At 47.1% G+C, this 22,451-nt stretch overlaps 1 protein-coding gene across 5 annotated transcripts; it reads left to right on the top strand.

Annotated features, from left to right (window-relative positions):
* The first annotated feature begins 1,143 nt into the window (after positions 1 to 1,143).
* Positions 1,144 to 22,434, top strand: Nol9 (nucleolar protein 9). Of its 5 annotated transcripts, XR_013427354.1 has the most exons (13): positions 1,144 to 1,570; positions 2,139 to 2,358; positions 2,660 to 2,787; positions 5,242 to 5,377; positions 5,494 to 5,590; positions 6,282 to 6,379; positions 11,201 to 11,362; positions 13,395 to 13,692; positions 14,276 to 14,387; positions 16,035 to 16,212; positions 16,353 to 16,510; positions 16,926 to 17,014; positions 18,215 to 18,349. XR_013427354.1 is itself a non-coding variant. In XM_078025158.1 (12 exons), the coding sequence occupies exons 1-11, from the start codon at positions 1,187 to 1,189 to the stop codon at positions 16,484 to 16,486; spliced, it is 1,947 nt and encodes a 648-aa protein (XP_077881284.1). In that variant the 5' UTR covers positions 1,144 to 1,186; the 3' UTR covers positions 16,487 to 16,514; positions 18,215 to 18,351. The 5 variants fall into 5 exon arrangements, 4 of the variants coding, with proteins under 4 accessions (XP_077881284.1, XP_077881283.1, XP_077881282.1 ...); XM_078025158.1 differs by lacking the exon at positions 16,926 to 17,014 and having other exon boundaries at positions 16,353 to 16,514; positions 18,215 to 18,351; XM_078025157.1 differs by lacking the exon at positions 16,926 to 17,014 and having other exon boundaries at positions 18,215 to 18,348.
* The last annotated feature ends 17 nt before the right edge of the window (positions 22,435 to 22,451 follow it).

The raw sequence follows: 22,451 nt of genomic DNA, 5'->3' as shown, positions 1-22,451 counted from the left end.
CTGCCAAAGCCTGCCTTAAATAGAAGAGAGGGCAGTTGCCCAGGTACTTCACAAGTTGAGGCTCCTGAAAGGGGTGGGACTGGAGTCCAGTTGTCGAAGCTAAGGTGCTTCTTTTGGTTTTCCGGGCCTGTGGTCCCACTCAGGAACTGGGCAGGACCAGGGCATGGATGCAAACCAGGCAGCACCCAGTGACCCCTCCTCTGGACCATGTGGGTTTTGTCCTTGCTCTGGTGCCTGTGGCTTCACCTGGCTCTGAAAGGGAGCACTAGCATTTTGAGCACCAGGGAAGCTGGAACACAGTTTCTCTGAGTGCTGTGGGCTTCTATCAGTGAGTTGGGGGCTTTTGTTTTGTTTGGGGGTCCTGGGGATTGAATCCAGGGGCGCTTCACCACTGAGCAATATCCCCAGCTCTTTAATTTTTTTTCTTCTGAGACAAGGTATAGTTAAGTTGCTTAGGGCCTCACTAAGTTGCTGAGGCTGGCTTTGAACTCAACTCGTGATCCTCAGTCTCCGGGGCCCCTAGGATTACAGGGGTACTCCACCACGCTTGGTTGGAAACAGGGTCTTGCTGTGGTGTCTAGGCTGGGCTGTGACTCCTGGGCTCAGGTGATTCTCCTGCCTTAGCCTAGACAAAAACTGGAAGTACGGGTGTGCACCACTGAGCTGACAAGCAGCAGGCTTTAGAATCCTTTACCTGTGCCTCAGTCAACTGAGATATGGCTTTGAATTGACATGCCCATTCTCAGTTCCCAATTTTCTGACACTGACCGAATCATTATAGTTCAGCCTTGTTATCCAGGGTCAGCCCAAAGACAAATACATGCAAACAAAAGGTATGCAAAAAAGCTGACTTTGTTTAAAATGCCAATCTTGGAGCTTTTTCTAAAGGAAAAATAAATCCCAGGTGGATTTCCGGAGGAGACCTGGTGGTTTCTGGCTTTCCCTCTCCAGCCGGCCCGGGGTTGAACTTTTGCATAATGTAAATGGGGTCCACTGTGGGACCACAGAGGCCCCCAGGCCAGCAATAGCCTCTCCTGAGGCCTTGGGGCACCTCATGTTCTGCCGGAGGTCGTCAGCAGAGGGCGCCAGCCACCCCCGAGGCCGCTCCAGCAGGCCGCCCCTAGCGCCGCGGAGGGAGCGACGGGATCTCGCGAGATTCTCGCGCGGCGGACACAGAACGGACGGCATGGCTGACTCGGTGCTGGAGTTGCGGCGCGGCCCCAGCCGCTCTACGTGGCTGCGGGTCCGCAAGGCCCGGCCCCAGCTCATCCTCAGCCGCCGGCCCCGCCGCCGGCTCTGGACCCTGCGCTGGAGCGGCCGGCGGCGCCTGCGACGGCGCCTGCTGCAGGCCCACGCGGCGGGCGCGGACTGGCGCGAGGACTCCGGCCAGTGCTCGCGCGCGCCGGCGCCGCGGAGGACCAAGGCCGCGGAGCCCGAGCCCGAGCCCGGCCCCGAGCCCGGCCCCGAGCCGGAACCGGCTGCCTCCACGAAAGGCCCCCAGAACCCCCCCGCCTGGTCCGTGCGGCAGCTGGGCCCGGGCCGCGCGTTGATGCTGCTGCCCGCGGAGCAGGTGGGTGGCGCCTCCCTCCGGTGGCCCTGCGGCCGGGCGCCCGCGGGTGCCGGTGGGTCGTGCTCGATCGCGTTTGGCTCTCCCACCCGGTTCTTAGCGGTCACCGTCCTCTGCTGCACGTGCTTCCGCACCGAGGAGCAGGTGACCTCCCGGTATCGTGCAGGAGAGCTGCCGGCCCACTGAGACCCGGCACCGGCGGGAACGAGAAAGGCTTGGCAGGCGGTGGCCTGGTGAGGAGGGTACCTGGGTGCCTGGAGCGGGTGGAAGGCTGAGCGCCGCGGGCCCTCTGCTTTGCGTGGAGGAATTCCCAGGCTTTCTCTGGAGCCGCCGGGGGCGGGGGCGCAGCATCCCACCAAAGCAAGGAAATGGAGGCATTCTGTCCATCTACAACTGCAAATAATAGTAATAATAATAATAAGGCATGTGGGGGCACCTTGTACTGTGTGTTCTGTTGTGTAAAACATCAGCCGCCTTTTGATATGTAAATGGCAAGTTAAGATTTTAGAATTTCTCTATCGTTAGTAAGAGGGTCTGTAATAATTTCCGCATTTTTTCCCTTCCCCATTAGACTTTTACTTTCAGCGGGATCTGCCGTTTGACTTGCCTCTATGGCCAGGTGGAGGTGTTTGGTTTCCTCATCAGCCAAGGCCAGCCTGCCCAAGATATCTTCTCTACCTATACCCATGCGTACCTGAACATTAATGCAGTTCATTACTCCATGTCTGAGAAGAGAGAGAAGGAGATGAGAAAGGAAGCCCGGATTTTGCTCAGATCTCATCTTAACTTGGGTAATGAAAAGAACTGGGTAATTTACTGAGGGCCTACTATCATAAAGTTAACCATTTTTGCTGCTTATTGTGGTGTCCATATTGTGTTAAATATTTCTTTTTTTAATCCCTCCCAAGAGTCCTAGGAGTTAGAAGAGGTAACTTTGTTATTTTTCACGATTTTTCAAATGATTATAATTGCCAAGGCCTGAAGCCGTAATTCCAACTCTCAAAAAGTTTACAGTTTGAAGAGATGCTGCCTTATGAGCAGAAAATTTAGATGAATTGCTACTTCTACAGTGGTTTGCTTTTCTCTTTACAGAGGACAGATGTTGGGCAATGAAGAATTTTTCTCCTTTGTGTTCCATTGTGATGCTAGAACGTGTGAAAAACTCCACTGTAAACTTCCTAACCAGCTATCCAGGTTTATCTTACATTTTCACGCAAGAGGTATAACCAGTTCATCCAGAGTTTTGTTAATTATTTGCACCGAAGTTGTCATATCAAATGACTATGTAGGATGCTCTCTTGGAAGATTTGTCCTGTTAGTGTGGTAGATCCTGCAGAATGTCATGTGTGCCAATAGTTAGAAAGTTGTCAGTATAGAAAGGGTTATCATGAGAAATGTCTCTCCTCCCTTCCTCAGTTTCATCATCCAGCAGAGGCCATCATTTCAAGTTGTAGTTGGTTAATGGTTATTTTCTCTAAACAATGCAAGAATGACTTAAATCATTTACACATCCATCTCTCCTTCTCATCTCTAAATTTTTGTTGGCTGTGTTATTAATCTTTTGAAGTTAAGTTCCATTACTATAAATGTCTCCCATGAGCCAGAAGTGAGTTTAATTTGTGAATTTTTTGGGCTGGGGATGTGGCTCAAGCGGTATCGCGCTCGCCTGGCATGCGTGCGGCCTGGGTTCGATCCTCAGCACCACATACCAACAAAGATGTTGTGTCTGCCAAGAACTAAAAAATAAATATTAGAAATTCTCTCTCTCTCTCTCTCTCTCCTCTCTCACTCTCTCTTTAAAAAAAAAAATAATAATTTGTGAATTTTTTTTTTTTTTTTTTTTTTTGCTGTACTGAGGTTGAACCCAAATCCTCTCATGTGCTAGGCATATGATCTACCACTGAACTACATCAGAGCCCATAGGATTAGTGGACAGACTGGATGTGAGTTGTAAGGAAGAATCACAGAGGCTGGAGTGTACCTCATTGGTTAAGCATGTCCTTGATATGCGTGAGAGCCTGAGTTTGATCTCTAGCACTGAAAACAAAACAGAAAAGAATCATGGAGTAGAACCAGGCTTGTCAGCCTCAGCATCTGGATACGTAGAGTTGCTTCTGACTGAGGCAGGCACTGTGGTGACCAGCCAGGGCATGCTGGTTGGAGACACCTGTGAGGCATCTAACTGGAAATGCCAACTGGGCAGTGGAGTATGAGAGCCAGAATTGAGGGAAGAGGTTGGACTGTAAATTTAGGACTGGACAGCAGAGGGGATTCAAAGGACTTTACTATAAAGAGAAGGGGGAGAGTGAAGCAGGGTAAGTATGATCAGGAAAGTTTTGTTCTTGGTGAGATGGAATTTAAATCAGGGTTGCTGAGGCAAGAGAGTCACTAGTTCAAGGCCATCTTGATCAATTTTTTAGCAAGGCCTGATCTCATTTAATTAAGAAAAGGGATAAAGATGAAGCTCAGAGGTAGAGGACTCTTGGATTCAATCACCAATAACACAAAAAACAACAAAAAAGATGAAAATTTAAAACTCCATGCTTGCACAGCAGGAGGGGATGATGGGGGGGGGTGAGAGAGTAGCCAGAACTATCAGCCCCTCTGCCCCACTGGGAGGGTCTGGCTACCAGGCTCTTGGCCTGAGGAGGAACAGTCCATTTGGAATAGGTGTCCAGGGAGGGCCAGGGGCAGTCAGAAGGCCACTGACAAATGTCTTCTCCCACAGTGGACATGGGACGAGGGTAGTCTGGGTGGGGAGGTTTACATGGAGTGGGCAGTGCGGCCTTTCTTGATTGAGCTTTTTTTTTTTTCTTTAAAGAAAGAGTGAGAGAGGAGAGAGAGAGAGAGAGAGAGAGAGAGAATTTTTAATATTTATTTTTTAGTTCTTGGCGGACACAACATCTTTGTTGGTATGTGGTGCTGAGGATCGAACCCGGGCCTCACGCATGCCAGGCGAGCGCGCTACCGCTTGAGCCACATCCCCAGCCCTTGATTGAGCTTTGATCCACTGTAGAATCCAGCAGCTTGGTGGAGCCTCAGGAAGACGTGTGTCCAATCCTCTGCCACTGGGGAGTGACTGTTCCGAATCACTAGGATTGGGCACTGGTTTTTCACTTATTTACAGCTCCCTACCCAGGACTTAACGTCCACTGTTGTTTTGTTCCTTATGCTCTTTTTTATTTCTCCCATACCCAGGTTGAACCCAGGGGTATATAACCACTGAGCATACATCCAGCCCTTTTTATATTTTATGTAGAGATAGGGCCTTGCTAAATTGCTGAGGCTGGCTTTGAACTCATGGTCCTCCTGCCTCAGCCTCCCCATCCACTGATGTTATCACCAGCGTGTTTCACGGCTGTGGGACTGTGTTGAATTTTTCCTATGACGATCATTTTTAGGTTTCCAGTTCTTTTGATATTCTAAGGAGCCTTCTGCAGAGATCCTGGCAGTTCTGGAGTTAGCATGTGCTGTTGGGCCATGGTGCCGACCATGGATGGCTTCAGGAGGGGTTGATGGGCTTGCCGGGGGTTGGATTTGGGGTGGTGAGAGAAAGGGAGGGACCAAACTTACCTTTCATATTTTACAACTGTGTTAGGGTTTCTAAATTTAGAAATGATGAAAAATGTACATAGTTTTCACTGTTTCTTAAAGTTTACATTGTTATATTTCAGATTTCAACTTTCCAGATTAATGCTGAATATTTTGCCTTGAAATCTGTTGGCATCAGAAAAGAGAAAAAGAAAAGATCACTTAATTTAAGTGTGAGTGCCCTGTCAGCCCTGGAGGAGTTGGTCAGCGTTTCTTCTGGTGAGTATGTTTTGGTAAATTTGGGTGTTGTCCACTGAAGCTTCAGAGGACTCCTGCTTGTGATTAAAGGACTGAAGAAGACTACTAATTCCAGCCCTGTGTGTTTTCACCTCCAGAAGAAGCAGATGGCTGCCCTATTGTTCTGGTCTGTGGCGCCCAGGACGTTGGAAAGTCAACATTTAACAGATACCTGATTAACCAGTTGTTAAATAGGTAAGAGTGCCTTTATTCTCTTGCTAGAGTTTAGGCAGGTTTTTTTTTTTAAGAGAGAGAATTTTTTTTTTTTTTAATATTTATTGTTTAGTTTTTGGTGGACACAACATCTTTATTTTATTTGTATGTGGTGCTGAGGATCGAATCCACCGCCGCATGCATGACAGGCGAGCATGCCAGGCAAGCATGCCAGGCAAGCATGCTACTGCTTGAGCCACATCCCCAGCCCTAGGCAGGATTTTTTATTGGAACAGTATGTCGGAACCTCGTCCTGCCTTCTCTATGGAGATTTGTACAAGGCTGTGCAGAGCTGCTTGCTGACAGTGATGCACTGGGAGTGCAGTGACCTTGAGGCTGCAGGCTGGGCTCGGACTGCCCTAGGGCCTGTGGGTGACTGGCGAGGGTGGGCACTTGGTCTCTGGATGTTTGTGGAGCTGAGGTACAGAGAGTCAGAGTGGGGATGAGTAGTTTTGAAGCTGGAATCGTGAAGAGGCCAAGTCGCACATCTGCTGTGCAAGGTCACTGACGGCAGGCCTGCGCTTGGTGGTTGTCTCTTGGAGCATTCTGCCTGAAATTGCTGCATGGCGTGCATTATGACTGTGTCATGTGGAACTCTGACTATCTGATTGCTCCTTTCCACAGAGTAAAACTAGTTGAGATTTTCTTTCTTTTCCTTTTTAAACATTTTCAGTATTTCCTGCCTTGACTATCTGGAATGTGACCTGGGCCAGACTGAATTCACTCCTCCGGGTTGCATCTCTTTGCTTAATATTACGGAACCAGTTCTGGGTATGTATTATGTAATTCTTCATTGTCTTGGTTTCATAAAATTCAAAAATAATGATATCTGCCCAAAACTCAGTCTTACATATAGACTAGAGAAAGTGAGCGCACTCCACCAAACCCAGGTCTCTGCATAGCCACACCTCCAGCCTCCACACACCCATTAGGGCGAGTTTCTGTTTGGGGAGTGGAATTGCTCCTTATTTTGCTTTGTGTAAATTAATATCAGCACACTTGTCCTGATATTAATGTTTTATGGGACCTTCTACAACTCTCTAAACCAAGAAATGCACAGTGGTGCAGTGCAGATTTCAGTCAGAATTCACCAGTTACCTGGTTCAGAATCCAGTATGGAATTCCTTGTTGCTTTATTTTAATAAAATATACAATGGCTAAAATGATGAAAATGTGTTCATCATTTTAGCCATTTGTATGTATAATTCAGGGGCATAAAGTCCATATACAATGTTTTGTGACCCTCAACTCTGTGTATCAAACTTTTTAATTATTTCAGTGTGAAATGCTATACTCATTGAACAGAAATCCCCTCCTCCCTTGTCCCCTAGTTTCTGATAGGTTCCCTCTACTTCCTGTCTATGAATTCTCCTATTGCAGACCCTGTATGAGTGGAGCCTTGCAGTGCCTGTCCTGCTGTCATCTGGCTTGTTTTGCTCAGCATTGTGTTTGCAGGGTCCTTCCATGTTGGCTGTGTATCAAAATTCAGTTCCTTTTTTACAACTGAATATTACTCCATTCCACTTGTTTTTCTACTAGTTTTTCCATGCAGCCATTGGTGGACGCTTGGGTTGTTTCCATGCTTTGGCTGTTGTGGAGAGTGCCATTAGGAACATGAGGCACTGGTTCCCGTTCAAGGCTCTGCTTTCACTTTTTTGTGACTTTATATTTAACCTTGTGTTTATTAGCCATTTTGGGGGAGGTGGAGTACCAGGGATTGAACCTGGAGGCATTTTAACACAGAGCCACATCCCCAGTCCCCCCCCCCTTTTAAGTTGTAGGTGGACACAATGCCTTTATTTTTATTTATTTATTTTTATGTGGTGCTGAGGATCAAACCCAGTGCCTTACCTGTGCTAGGCGAGCGCTCTACCACTGAGCCACAACCCCAGCCCCTTAAAAAAAATAATATATATATTATATAATATATATATATAATATATATATTTACAAATAGAGGTAGGGTCTCACTGAGGTGCTGAGGGATTGTTAATACTGACTTTGAACTTATGATCCTCCTGCCTCAGCCTCCTAAGCCACTGGGGTTACAAGTATGCGCCATTGCACCTGGCCTCCGCTCTTTTTATTTTGAAACAGAGCCTCACTAAGTTGCTGAGGCTCTCCTTGAGTTGCATTCCTCTTGCCTCAGCCTCCAGAGTTACTGGGGTGAGAGGTTTGTGCCACTGTTCCTGACCATTTGTAAATCTTTGAGTACATGTCTATTGAAGTCCTTAAATACAGCTTTTTTTTTTTTTTTTTTTTTTTTTTTTTAACCAATGCTTGAACCCAGGGGCACTTATAATCACTTAGCCACATCCCGAGGTTTTTTTTGTATTTTATTTATTTGGAGACGGTCTCACTGAGTTCTTCAGGGCCTTGCTGAGTTGCTGAAGCTGGCTCCGAACTCATGCTCCTCCTGTGCCCCTGAATATTACAGGCAGCTGAAGATTGCATTTTTTCAATTGGGTTCTTTATTTCTATGGCATTTAGAAGTTGTCAAATCTAGTGTCATGAAGCTTTTGTTTTCTAAGAATGTTTTCATTCTGACTCTCAAGTCTAAAATCTTTGTTATGCTTAGAATTTGTATTTGCATAGTGTAAGGAACAGGTCCATGTTGGTTGTTTCTTTTTTTTTTAGGTTCAAACAGCAATAAGTTTTGAAGTTAGGTCAGGTCCTTTATCCATTTAAGAAAATTTCCTTTCTGGTGCCAGGATCTAACCCAGGGCCTATATCTATCTGCAAAGCAAGAGCAAGCCATCTGCCACTGAGCTTCATCCCCAGACCCTACATGGTTTTTTATTAACACATAGAAATGCTATTGATTTTTTTTTTTTTAATGTTGATTCTGTGTCCCACAACATTATTGGATTTATTTTCTGATGGTGCTTTTTGGTGGAATCTTGTGGGTTTTCTACATGTAAGATCATGGCAGTGTATAAGGTCAAGTCAGCTAGTCAGCTGTAAGTAGAGACAGCCTCACTTCCTCCTTTCCTGTTGGGTGCCTGGTGATCAGAGCTAGGACCCCCAGAGCTGTGTAGACAAGAAGTATGAGTCAACTTTATTCTTTTTTTTTTTAATATATATTTTTTTTAGTTGTAGATAGACACCATACTTTTATTTTATTTATTTATTTTTATGTGGTGCTGAGGATCAAACCCAGCACCTCGTTCATGCTAGGCAAGCACTCCACCACAAAGCCACAACCCCAACCCCCAGCTTTATTCTTTTTAAGATTGTTTTGGCCTTTGGAGGTTCCTTGTAATTCCAAATGAATTTGAAGATCAGCTTTTTCATTTCTGGGGGAAAGTCTGTTAGAAATTAATTTGTGAGGGGCTGGGATTATAGCTCAGTGGTAGAGCAGTTGCCTCACATCTGTGAGGCACTGGGTTCATTCTCAAGCACCACCGGGTTAGTTTCCCAGCACCACATAAAAACAAACAAACAAGTAAATAAATAAAATATTTAAGATATTGTGTCCATCTACAATTAAAAAAAAAAAAAGAAATTGATATGTGATGCTAAGAATTGAACCCAGTACCTCACCCATGCTGGGCAAGTGCTCTACCACTGGGCCACAACCCAGCCCCTAACCTCCCTAATCTCTGGCTGTCTCCTTAGACTCACTTGTTCTGGAGCGCCCCCCTCCCCGCCAACCTGACTGCCTCCCTAGTCTAGGCTCCACACCCTGTTGACTCTAGGCCAGCTCTTGGTCCTAAACTTTTCTGAGCTATTCCTTACTTTCTTGGAAAACAAAATGTTCCAGGGTGTCTCCCCCCACACCCTATGCTAGGGTGGAACCCATCTTCTTGAGCTTGATAAGCTATTGAGCCATACCCCCAGCCCTCAGAGGTGAGCTTTTTTTCTCTATCCTAGGCTTAGAATGAGAGGACCAAAAATTCCTATACCTTTTCTTGGGGAGGGGGTACCAGGGATTGAATTGAGGAGCACTTGGCCACTGAGGCACATCCCCCAGCCCTATTTTGTATTTTATGTAGAGACAAGGTCTCACTAAGTTACTTAGCGTCTCACTATTGCTGAGGCTGGCTTTGAACTCTTTTTATTTTAATTTCTTAGTTGTACATGGACATACTTTATTCTTTTAATGTGGATCGAACCCAGTGCCTCACATTTGCTAGGCAAGCACCCTACCACTGAGCGACAATTTCAGCCCTGGCTTTGAACTCTTTGATCCTCCTGTCTCAGCCTCCTGAGCTGCTAGCATTACATACATGCACCATCAGGCCCGGCCTATACCCTTTTGGAGACTGGTATTTGAAAACCAGAGTTTGGCCAGGTACAGTGGTGCCAACTGTAATTCCTGAGACTTGGCAGATCAGGACAGGAGGATTACAATGTCGGAAGCTGGCCTTGGCAATTTAGCAAGATCCTTCTCAAAATAAAAAGTCCAGAGGTGTAATTCAGAGGTAGAGTGCCCCTGGATTCAATCCCTGATACCAAAAAAAAAAAAAAGGGAACCAAAGTCTTTCTGGCAGGTTGCTCCTTACCTCTGGGGCATCATTGCTTCTGCTTGTCACCAGTGGACATAGGTGTGTGTATGTCTGAGCCCCCAACATGTTTTAGGTGAATATATGTACATACATGTACAGGCAGACCTCTGTTGTGTGTGTGTGTGTGTGTGAAGAGCCATGAGTTTATGCCTGGCATTCTGATTCCAGCCTAACACTCGGGCTTCGTTCTGGTAGGCTCACTCCTTTAACATTTGCAGAATCTTTCTATAGTGGCAGGAACCCTGGCTGCGCTTACTCTCAGTGTGTCACACTCAGTCCCTCTGTGTCTTCATCTTCTACTGCACAGTGCCCCCCAGCTGGGGCTGTGAGCACTCTGGCCTCACCCGCTGAATCCCAGCTCTTGCATCATGGCTACACGGCCATGATGGAGAATCTCTATCCCACGTGGCCTTGTATTACCCACGTGAACCAGGGCTTAGTCTTGACCTGGGCACCATGTGCTCCTGGTCACCACCTCCCACCTGGTCACCAGCTGATGGCTAGCTATACTGGCCCTGGCCTCCTTGGCTATACTCTCTGTCCCTGAGCAGAGGAGACAAAGTGACTGAGCTGGACTGTTGAGCATTGTAGTGGAGCTTTGGAGCTGAGCTGCCCGAGTTCCCGCCCAGCTTGGCATCGCCGGCTCTCTGATTTCAGTCTCTTCATCCCTTCCTGTTTCCTCATCTAAAAGTGGGGATCTTGCCACTGCTCACTGCAGGGCTTTTGTGAAAGTTGGGGAACTATGAGCAGAGCAGTCAGCTGGGTATCCAGGAGCATTGCTGGGGGTCCATCCTCACCCTCTCAGGAGGGGATCCCTGGGCATAGGGAAGGCTTCTCTTTGCCCACAGGGCATCCCAATGAGGGGAGCCAGGTCAGCAGGCAGCAGATGTTCAGCAGCTGGGTGAACGAATGGCCACAGAGGGCATCATTGATAACTATATGGTAAAAGTGAGCCTGTCTTCAGGTTCAGATGAAAGTTTACTCTTCCAAAAATGGAACCACAGCTGTTCTGTTGTGTGCTTTGGATGGTTGCTCTCCAGCTGTGTCCCTAACCTGGCCTGTTACTCTGCTCTTCATCTTTCAGGACCACCGTTCACCCACCAGAGGACACCACAGAAGATGGTGTATTATGGGAAACCTTCTTGTGAGAACAACTACGAGAATTATATTGAGATAATAAAATACGTGTTCAGCTCTTATAAGAGAGAGTGCCCGCTCATCATCAACACTATGGGCTGGGTGACAGGTAATGAGTGGCAGGGGGAGCGTGACCAGCCTGAGCAGCACATGGGTGTGGGTGCCGTGGGTGCTCGATGAGCCCATGCTGTGCACGTGCAGGCCAGGGTGGGCTAGCTGCCTCCCCAGACCTCAGCGTTTCTTTGTGCTGAAAACATTTTAATAGCTTTTCTTCTAGCTTTTTTGAAATACATGCATGGTACGTTGTCCTTATTAATAGTCACCCTGTTGTGCATTAGAAGGTCAGAATTCATTTGTTCTATGGAGGGAACATGCCTGTTGACGAGCCCTTCCTTGTCCCTTCCTCCCTCTTCTCCTCAGCCTCTTGTCACCACCTTTCCACTGTCAACTTTTTTTCTTTTTGGTATTGGGAATTGAACCCAGAGGCCCTCAACCACTAAGCCACATACCCAACCTTTTTATTTTTTATTTTGAGACGTGGTCTCACTAAGTTGCTGAGGATGTCTATGACCTTGTGATCCTTCTGCCTCAGCATCCTGAGCCACTGGGATTACAGGGGTGCCGTTCTTATTTTTTGAGGAATTTCCATAATTTTTTTTTTTTTTTTTTTTTGGTGCTGGGGGTTGAACCCAGGGTCTTGTGCATGGAAGGCCTGCACTCCACCAGCTGAGCTGTATCCCCAGCCCCTGCTATTATAATTTGCATTCCCACCAACTGTGTGCCAGGGTTTCCTTTTTTTCTATATCTTTGCTAGCATTTTTGGCAGGTTTTTGTTTGGGGATTGAACACAGACATGCTCTACCACTGAGCTGCATCCCCAACCCTTTTTATTATTTTTTATTTTGAGACAGGGACTCACTAAGTAGCCCAGGCTGGCCTTGAACTTGAGATCTTCGTGCCTCAGCCTTCCAAGTAGCTGAGTAGCTGGTATTATAGGTGTGTGCCACCTTGCCTCCCTTTTTTTTTTTTTTAAGAGTGAGAGAGGAGAGAGAGAGAATTTTTAATATTTATTTTTTAGTTCTCAGCGGACACAACATCTTTGTTGGTATGTGGTGCTGAGGATCGAACCCGCGCCGCACGCATGCCAGGCGAGCGCGCTACCGCTTGAGCCACATCTCCAGCCCTTGCCTCCCTTTTTTGTTGTTTGGATAATAGCTGTTCTGTCAGAAGAGATGTCTCACTGTGGTTTTGGTTTGCGTTTCCCTGACAACTGGTAATGTCATGCATTCTTCCATCTACACCTGTTGGACATTTGGATATCATTTGAGGAGTGTCTAATTATTTTTTTGTTTATTTTTGGGGCTAGTACCAGGGATTGAACTCAGGGGTACTTGGCCACTGAGCCACATCTTCAGCTCTGTTTTGTATTTATTTAGAGACAGGATCTCCCTGAGTTGCTTAGCACCTCACTTTTGCTGAAGCTGGATTTGAACTTGCAATCCTCCTGTCTAAGCCTCCTGACCACTGGGATTAGAGGCGTGTGCCATCATGCCTAGCTTGTTTTGTTGTTGTAGTTGTTTTGTTTTTGTTTTTTGCAGTAGTTGGACTAGACCCTAGACTCATGCTAACCAGCTGCTGTACCACTGAGCTACACCCCTAGCCCTTTTGCCCATTTTTAGTTTGTTTTGGATGCACTGGGATTGGACCCAGGGCCTCACACATGCTCAGCAGCCACTCTAAAGCTGCATCCCCAGCCACTATTGCTTATTTGTAATCAGATTACCTGGGGATTTTTCTTTTTCTTTGCTTGAGCTCCTTATATATTCTAGATGAAAAATATCCAGTTATCCATCTTTTTGTTTTCTGGGTTTTTTTGAAGGAGGTACTAGGATAGAACTCGGGCGCCCTTTACCACTGAGCCCCACCCCTTTTTAGTTTGAGATGGTATCTCACTAAAGGCTGGCCTTGAACTTCCCTTCCTCCTGCCTCAGCCTCCCAGATCGCTAGGGTTGCAGGCATACACCATTGTGCTCAGCAGCAAGCTGATGGTCTCTTTGCCTAGGGTGACTGTCTCTGTTTCTGGTTGGAATGGGGCTCCCCTCTAATCCCCAGCTGTGCTCACATCATCTCCTTCCTCACAGACGAAGGGCTTCTGCTGCTCATTGACCTGATCCGGTTGCTGTCTCCCACCCACGTCATTCAGCTCAGCTCTGCCCGGAGTAAACAGATGGCCAACCTCACCCCGGATTATGTGGATGACATGGATGGCTTGTATACAAAAAGCAAGTCCAAAGTTAGGAACCGTGGCTATGAACTTCCAGAATTTGCAGATAATTTGGAATTTGCTGACGAAGATAAAGAGAGTTCAGTTTTTTTTACTGGACATAAACTTATATGTGTTTATTCAGAATTTTCACCCAGAAAATCTTCAAGGAATAGGTAAGTAAACCATCTGGCTGAAGAGCTGTTTCCTTCGATTGAATGAGGCATTTTGTTTTCACTTCCTTAGAAGGATAAGGCCACAAAAACTTTTCATATCTGGCCTGAGGGTATGGCTTAGTGGTTGAGCATTTATCTAGCGTGCATGAGCCTGTGGGGTTCTATCTTCAGCATTACAAAAGCGAAATATTTTCAAATCTATCATATTATGCAGTTACTAAGGAGAATCCTTATTTTCTCAATTGAAACATCCATTGATGTCCTCCAGCTCTGTGCCAGTAGCTTTAGCTTAAGGAGAATCTTGAAGCTTATGTTTTCTAGCAGGGCTGTATCAAGGCAAGACTGAGGATATAAAGTGGGGGTGTCTTTGTGGGTGTGGTGCTGGGCTTGAACCTGGGTCTCATTTGTGCTGGGCAATTGCTGTACCACTGAGCAACACCCCAGCCCTAGGGAGGGCATGTTTTGGAAGAGCACAGCTCAGCTTGTTGTGTAAAAGCCACCTAGGCGGTGACCACACTTGAGTCTCTGCATGGACAGTGGATATGGAAGAAGTTACTTACATCCTTCTCATTTACCTTTGCAGGGAGTCACATAACAGAATTTTTCGAGAACTGGCAGTGTTAGGTTATCTTAGCCAGCTGATGCCCCCAGTGCCAAAACCACTCAGTCCTTTACATGGCCTGACGCCCTATCAGGTATTTGGGACACGTGGGAGAAATTGTCTGTTTCATTTTTCTTGTGGGAGAAATTGTCTGTTTCATTTTTCTTGTGACTTCCTACATGCTGTGCACCCTTAACTCTTGACTCATTTAAGTTAACCCCTTAACTCTGGGGTCATTTAATCCTAGGAACCACCTGTGATGTAGGTTCTATAATCATCTCTATTTCACAGGTGGAGAGTCTAAGGTGTACAGAGACTAGGGGACCCAGCAGAAAGTTAGCAAAGCTGGCACTTTACCCCTGCAGCCAGCTTGGTGCTGGGCGTTCACAGCTCCATGCCTGGTACTGGTGTTCTTGTGTTGTTCCTAATCCAGTGTCAGTTCCAACACTTGCATTCGTCAGCTGTGTGTGGCTGTGTGTGGGCAGTGTCAGATCACAGAAGGCTTGTAGGCAGCATTTCTTAAAGGAATGCTCTGTGCTCTGCTTTGTTTTAAGCCTGTTTTAACTCCCGTTCCTGTCCCCATTTTACAGATTGTGAGACCAAGGGACTTTGAGTTAGCTTGCCCACAGTAGCCTAGTACAAGTTTAGGTGGGCCTCAAGCCCAAACATGCCTGGAGAGCCCAGAGTCTACTCTGCTGAGTGGCCTGTCTGCTTTGGAGCAGCTACTCTGTGCCAGGTCCTTTACAGGGCCCCTCACATGGAATGACTGTGGCTACATGGTAGCCTGAGAGGAAAATGCCCTTAGTGTCCGCACTTAATAGCTCCAAAAGCTGCTTAGCCAGGTGGAGGCCCTGCCTAAGGTCACACAGGCAGTGTTGGCAGAGCTGGGTGGGCTTCCAAGTCTTCTCCACTAGACAGGCAGGTGGTTTGATGGGGTTTCTGTTCATGGGGGTCATCTATTTGCTTGGAGATGACTCTGTAACTGAACTTGAAACTTACCTGCCAATAGTTTTATCACTTTTTTGATTTATATTTACTTTTCTTTTAGGGGGTGCAGGTACTACGGATTGAGCCCGGGGGCACTTTACCACTGAGCCACATCCCCGGCCTTTTTTATTTTTTATTTTGAGACAGGGTCTCCCTAGGTTGCTGAGGCTGGCCTGGAACTTGTAGTCCTCCTGCCTTAGCCTCCCAAAGAGCTAGGATAACAGGTTTACTTTTGAAGTCTAAATAATACATGTAAGAAAATAACTTTTCTACTTTAAAATTTGAAATTACCTAGAAAGTTGCATGTGTTTCATTTACCTTGTGCTCTAGGAATGTGGTCCATCCCACTTCCTGTACTGTGTTTAGGTTAGGAAGCGTATGGAGCCTGTCTCGGGATTGCTTCTCACTTTCTTACATCAGAACACTCAGTGGATAGATCTTACTTATACTTGGCTGGAAGTCTCCCTCTGCTTTAACTGATTTAGGACATCTTCAAGTTTGAATTTATTTGTATCTGTAGATAGGAAAGTGCTGGGGATTCAGTTTAGATTTGTAGCAGGTGTGCTGGTGCACAAGCACTGTGTGTATGTTAGGGTCTTTATTAAAGCATGCAGCCATGGCCAAGTACTGGCTAGTGCTTCATTTGTTATTTTGGTGGGCAGTTTGGCAAATGTAGATGGCAAGTCAGCTTGTGAAAATTAAAAATAGTTTTTTGAAATAAAAAGTAATAGAAGACTTCACATTTATTTTCCAGGTCCCTTTCAATGCAGTTGCCCTCCGGATTACTCATGCTGATGTCGCCCCCACTCATATACTGTATGCTGTGAATGCCAGCTGGGTTGGCCTTTGCAAGATCCTGGATGATGTCAGAGGCTACACAAGGGGGCCCATCCTGCTGGCACAGACTCCCATCTGTGACTGTTTGGGGTTTGGTGAGTTCAGAGTAAAGCTTGTCCCTAACATTGCTATAAAGGTCCTACTTCAGCCATAGATGATTGGTCTTGACATTGTTGCTGTCTCTCAGCTAAAGAGGTCTGAAAAAACATTGCATTTTTTTTCCTTCTCCTCGCAGCTCCTCTGTGTCTAGAATTCCCACTGGCCTTGACCTGGCCCTCTCCCTGGACACCTTTCCCAAGGCCATCCCATCTACTGCTGGGACTTCTCCATCTTTGGATTGACTGCTCCCACACTACACTTCCACCATGACTAGTCTGCCTTCCAAACCCCTTTGCAAGTAGACACCTCCCCATGGGGGTTTTCTGTCCAACTGAGGCTCTGGTGTTAGTCAGACCCCTTGCCCTACCTGGGCTCCCCTCACCGCATCCGGCACCTCCAGTCCATTGGCGGTTCTTACGGTTTCTATTTTCAAAATATGTGTGGTTCCTGCCCATCTTTTCCCAATGCAGCCAGGCACTGCATTTCCACAGGGGCTATTGGGAAAGCTTAGCTGGAGTCTCCTAGTTCCTTTCTTCAAGCCCTCCTCAAAGTCAGGTGACCTGAATGCAGAGGTGATGCCACTGCCCCTTTTCCATCTTCACCTCATGGAATGCTCCAGCTCAGAGGTTGATGATGTCAGCATGCAGTTTTGGAAGGCTAAGTAACCCACAATTATCAAAATCCTTAAATAATTAAATGTACATTTCAGGTCTGTCCAGCATTACTTCTCAAAAGCATTTCCACAGAAATCATGCAGTTTGGTACCAAGTACAGGGAAGAAAGCAGTGATGGGGAAAGGTAGAGTCCTGTCTCATCTTCGGGGTGCTTCTCAGCTTGGTTACAATAGTCCATGGCTTTTGCAGTAGCTCATTTTGGTTCCTAACAGCTGAATAGGGAACGGTGCAGAGTTTTTGAGTTGCACTTTGTATTCTCTTTTTTTTTTTTTTTAAAGAGAGTGAGAGAGAGGGGGGGACAGAGAGAGAGAGAATTTTAACATTTATTTTATTTTTTCTTAGTTCTTAGTGGACACAACATCTTCGTTTGTATGTGGTGCTGAGGATCGAACCCGGGCTGCACGCACTAGGCGAGCGCGCTACCGCTTGAGCCACATCCCCAGCCCCACACTTTGTATTCTCAAAGCTTAATACACTTAAAACTGAAACTTGTTTTCAAGGCCATTCTACAGTTTTTGTTTTTTTGTTTTTCTGGTATTGGGAATTGAACCCAGAGCCTCAAACTTGCTAGGCAAGTGCTCTACCACTGAGTAATACCTGCAGTACTGCCCCCATCCTTTTATTTATTTTTTATCTTTTTTAGAGAGAATTTTTTAATATTTTTCAGTTTTCGGCGGACACAACGTCTTTATTTTATTTTATGTGGTGCTGAGGATCGAACCCAGTGCCCTGTACATGACAGGCGAGCGCGCTACCACTTGAGGCACATCCCAGCCCCACCCTTTTATTTATTTTTTTTTTTAAATATTTATTTAGGGCAGGGGATGTGGCTCAAGCGGTAGCGTGCTCCCCTGGCATGCGTGCGGCCCGGGTTCGATCCTCAGCACCACATACCAACAAAGATGTTGTGTCCGCCGAGAACTAAAAAATAAATATGAAAAATTCTCTCTCTCTCTCTCTCTCCCTCCTCTCTCACTCTCTCTTTAAAAAAAAAAAAATTTTTTATTTAGTTTTTTAGTTATCGGCAGACACAACATCTTTGTTTGTATGTGGTGCTGAGGATCGAATCCGGGCCGCACGCATGCCAGGCAAGCACGCTACCGCTTGAGCCACATCCCCAACCCCGAATTTTTTTAAACTGAGACAAGGTCTCACTAAGTTGCCCAGGCTGGCCTCAAACTTGCTCTCCTCCTACCTCAGTCTCCAGAGTAGCTGGGATTACAGGCATATGCCTCTGTGCCTGGCCCCATTCTGCAATTTTTAGTGGCAGGGAGCTTTGATGTCTCTGGAAAGACTGATTTTAGTGTTGTGAACTGTCTTAAAGGGATCTGTAGAGGCATTGACATGGAGAAGCGGCTGTACCACATCCTGACCCCTGTGCCTCCAGAAGAATTGAGAACTGTGAACTGTCTCCTGGTGGGGGTCATTTCTATTCCACAATGCATCTTCAAGAGCCAGGTAACTCCTCCCTGCCCCACCCTGGGGCAGCCCTGCAGGGAGCCTGATTGGGCCATGGCAGAGGGTGAGCAGCTGACTTGGGGCAGCTCTCTAGGGAGTGGAGCCAATTAGAGTGTCATGTTATCCTCGGAGTCCCGGGGATGCCACCCATGGGGTGTGTGGTCAGAAGCCCCAGGGTGGAGCCATTACCACAGGAAGGGGTCCTGGGAAGCGCATTGGCGGCCTCTGCAGGACTGTCCCTCTTGTGTACAGTCTTCAGAGGCACCCAGCATCTATGCAGCCCACAGTTAATATAGGAGCAAAGGGCCAATAGAGCTGGGTGTTCCTTTGCTCTCACCTGCTTAGGGATGCAAATGCACAGCATACCCACCTCCTCTTCTGGGGTTTGGTGTGTTTGGGGAGCCAAATCAAACAGAAAGGAGGCACTTGCACATTTGTAGGTAGGCCTGTGGCTTCAAGAGGCCTTTTGAAGCCAGAGGCATAGTGGTGCATATCTGTAATCCCAGCCACTCAGGAGGCTGAGGCAGGAGGATCGCAAGTACCAAGGCCAGCCAGTAATACTGTGACTCAAAATAAAAATGATGCAGCTCAGTGGCAAAGTACCCCTGGGTTCAGTTGCCAGTACCACAAATCAGTGAGAATAGTGAGGCCCCTGAGGGAGGGAGCAGTGCCTGCGGCACCAGGCTGAGACCCCTCTTCCCCTCACATTGGCTCCCAGGTGTGGAGAGCACACTCCCGAGGCCCAGGCTGAACAGGTTTCCTTGTGTTCTCTTTGTGTTTCCATTTCAGCGAGGACCTGAAGGGACGATTCCCTACGTCACAACAGATTATAATTTTAAACTTCCTGGAGCATCAGGGAAAATTGGAGCAAGAGAATTTGATGAGACACAGGAAGGGCAAGTGAATCGAAGACCCAGATTCTATCAGAAAAAGTAAACAAATTTCAACAAGGGAAGAGAAGTTTGTACCAGGAGGCTTGGTGTGGAGCCTGATACCAGCAGACCTGGTGGGTTCTGTGGCTAATGATGATGCCCTTATGTACAGGTTTCCTGTGGAATTCGTGAGGGTTGTATATTGAAAGCTGCAAGTTTCTCTCTCAACGCTACGTGGCCTACAACATGGCCCTGATGTTTGTATGGTTGATCATACTTGCAGTCTGGTGTTTTCTAAAGGAATTTAAGGCAATGAGCCAGTCATGGTGCCACACCCCTGTAACCCCAACAACTCAGGAGGCTGAGGCAGGAGGTTTGCAAGCTCAAGGCCGACCTCAGAAAGTTAGGGGACACCCTGTCTCAGAATAAAAAATAAGAAGAGGGGGCTGGAGTTGTGGCTCAGTGATAGAACACTTGCCTAGCATGTGTGAGGCCCTGGTTCAATTATCAGCACCACACATAAATAAAGGTCTATCAACACCTAAAAAGTATTAAAAAAATAAATAAGGAGGGCTGGGGCCTGTAGCTCAGCAGTAGAGCACTCCTGTGCCCAGTGCCACAAAAAACAAATCAAGCAAGCAGTGGGGAAAAGTTTGTACACTATTAAAATAGAAAGAATTGGGTCAGTTCCTCAAAAAATTCTTCTAGGATCTGGTTATTGGAATATCAGGATAAAAATAGAGAAATTGGGGGCAAGCCTGCACGCCAAGAAGGTCAGAAACTGATGGGCAAGACCTCTAGCCTGAGGTTGGGAGTGCCTGTGGCCTCAGCGGGCAGGTGCAGGCAGGGAGCCTCCTCTGTCAATGCCGTCAGACTTCTCCCAGCCACGTGGATCATAAGTTAGAAGACTGTATTTGGTCTGTTACTTTAATAGATAAAGATTTGGCATCAAGAACCCTTTTAATCTGAGGCGTCACTCAAATTGTCCTCAAATTTGAAAAAGTTACTGATGACTAAACCTAAACCTGCTTCCAGTTTGGGGAGCCAAATCAAAACCTGCTTCCACTGACACCTCACCTTCTTGAGCTCCAACCTTGGCCAACAGCTCTTGTGAAGAGACCCAGTCACAACCTGGGACAGTTGCACCTAAATCTTGCCTAGGAGCAACTCCGACTCTGCCTTTGGGGCGGCTGTCATCACATTCCCTTCTCCCTGGAAGTGACAGTCCCCATCCTCTGAGAAGTGGGATGTTCCTGCACCTGTTGCTCTGGGGTGGGTACTAAGAAGCATTTCAGACTGCCATGGGGACCAGTGAGGAGTTCCAGCTCCCAGTCCAAGAGGCGGGACACCAGCTCACTTACCAGTGTTTGTCCTGTGGTCACGCCTTTGTGGCCCCTGGCAACCTGCAGACCTGTAGCAGGGCTCACAGATGACACAGGACGCCTCGGGGCAGGATACTCAGACCCATGAAGGGCTCCCTTCTTAGCCTTCACCTTAATCTGAGGGCAGCTGTGTTGTGTCTTTCTGGGTTGTCAGTATAAAGCCACTGTCAGCAAGTCTGGGAGAGGGAACTTTGCTTTTAGCCTTTAATTGTGGACCTTGAAATGTCAATCCCATCCATAAAGAAACCAAGTCAGCACTAGGGGGCGCTGCCAGCCTGCGGTGGAGCTGGGAGGGATGCCTCTCTAGGGATTTGGAGGTTCTGGAGGTGGCTCTTTAGTCAGCTTAGACCACGATGGAGATATTCTCATTGTCAGTGGCCTTCAGGGTGCTCAGAAAGGGTCAGATTGGACTTGGTCCTCTGATTGGGCAGGCTTGAGGAGGTTCAGCAACAAGGGGCTCTCTGGGGGAGGCATCTTTGCCAGGCCCTTGGCCATTTTCTTCAGTGTGATTTCCACAGTGGAACATGCTTATAGATGAATATGACTTGGGAAGTAAAAAACCTTTGGTTAAATGTCAGTTTTATGGTTTTAAAATCAGTTCTTTTACAAAAATCTATCCATGGGAAAAATAAACGTGAAAATAATTGAGAAGATTCTCAAAATCTAAATTGAGAAGATTCTCAAAATCATAAATAAAGATGGTCCAAGTTGTTTCCATTTGTTCTAAGGTCAGACGTCCTGTGAATCAGCTTATCAGTGTGTCCCCTGCAGCCATCTTAAATACTTTTTAAAAAGCCCCTGGAGAAGGCAGTATGACTGGCCTTAGGAGTGCCTGGGGGTTGGCTATGTGTGTACCTGGCCAGAGGTGGCGTGCTGGAGCAGGCCAGGCCACGCAGGCTCAGGGATCCTGCCTCCTCTACTTGGACCCCTCTGATGGGCAGTTACTTAACCCAGAGGACACGCCGTTTCTGCCTGCTAAATGGGGTGAAGACTGAGGGATGTGGGGTCCCTTTTGTTGTACCACATGCTGATTTGGGGGGCGGTGCTGAACCACACCCAGGCCTTGTGCTTGCCAGGCAATGCTGTGCCACAGACCTACCATCCCAGCCTCTGGTGGTGAGGTTTAAAAAGTCATCTGATGGAGTTAGTTTATCCTTTTGTTTACATGGCGATATAGTGACTAAAGCAGCACATTTTGATGGTAGGTTGGGATCCCAGCCCTACCCCTTCCAAGCAGTGTACCTTTTTGTAGGGGGGGTGGGTACTGGGGATTGAACTTGGGGTCACTTAACCACTGAGTTGTGTAGCACTTTGCTGTTGCTGAGGCTGGCTTTGAACTCGTGATCCTCCTGTCTCAGCCTCCCAAGCTGCAGGATTACAGGCATGTGCCACTACACCAGGCCTCTGAGCAGTGTACCTTTTGAAGGAGTTGAGTGACCAAGTCTTCCTTTGAGGTTGGGGTAGTTCCATCTGGGCTCCTGGGAGAGAAGTAGGTGAGGTCCTGGTATAGGGGCCAGCCCAGTCTCTGGCATGCAAGGGATGGTCCGAACTCCTGGTGTGTGGCCTGACTAGGTTATGAGCTAGGCGGCAGACCCCGAATTATGTCCCTCACAGTTGTGTTGAAGGATATGGACACTGCTTGCCCATCTTGCCTCCATTTACACCTGTGGAGGATGATGCAGAACCCCTTCTCATAGGTAGCACCCTGGATCCCAAGAGGCTGCTGTGTCACATCTGTGAGCTTATGAAATTGTGCCCTGTTACAGATGGTTTCCACCCAACTCGTCTATTTATACATGAACTCTGTCATTAAAGATTTTTGAGAACACGAATGTAATTGTGTGATTTT

This window comes from Ictidomys tridecemlineatus, chromosome 11 (assembly GCF_052094955.1).
Source record: "Ictidomys tridecemlineatus isolate mIctTri1 chromosome 11, mIctTri1.hap1, whole genome shotgun sequence".
Lineage (NCBI taxonomy): Eukaryota > Metazoa > Chordata > Mammalia > Rodentia > Sciuridae > Ictidomys > Ictidomys tridecemlineatus.
The sequence above is the reverse complement of the archived record's forward strand: the minus strand, read 5'-3'. Positions and strand labels throughout refer to the sequence as shown.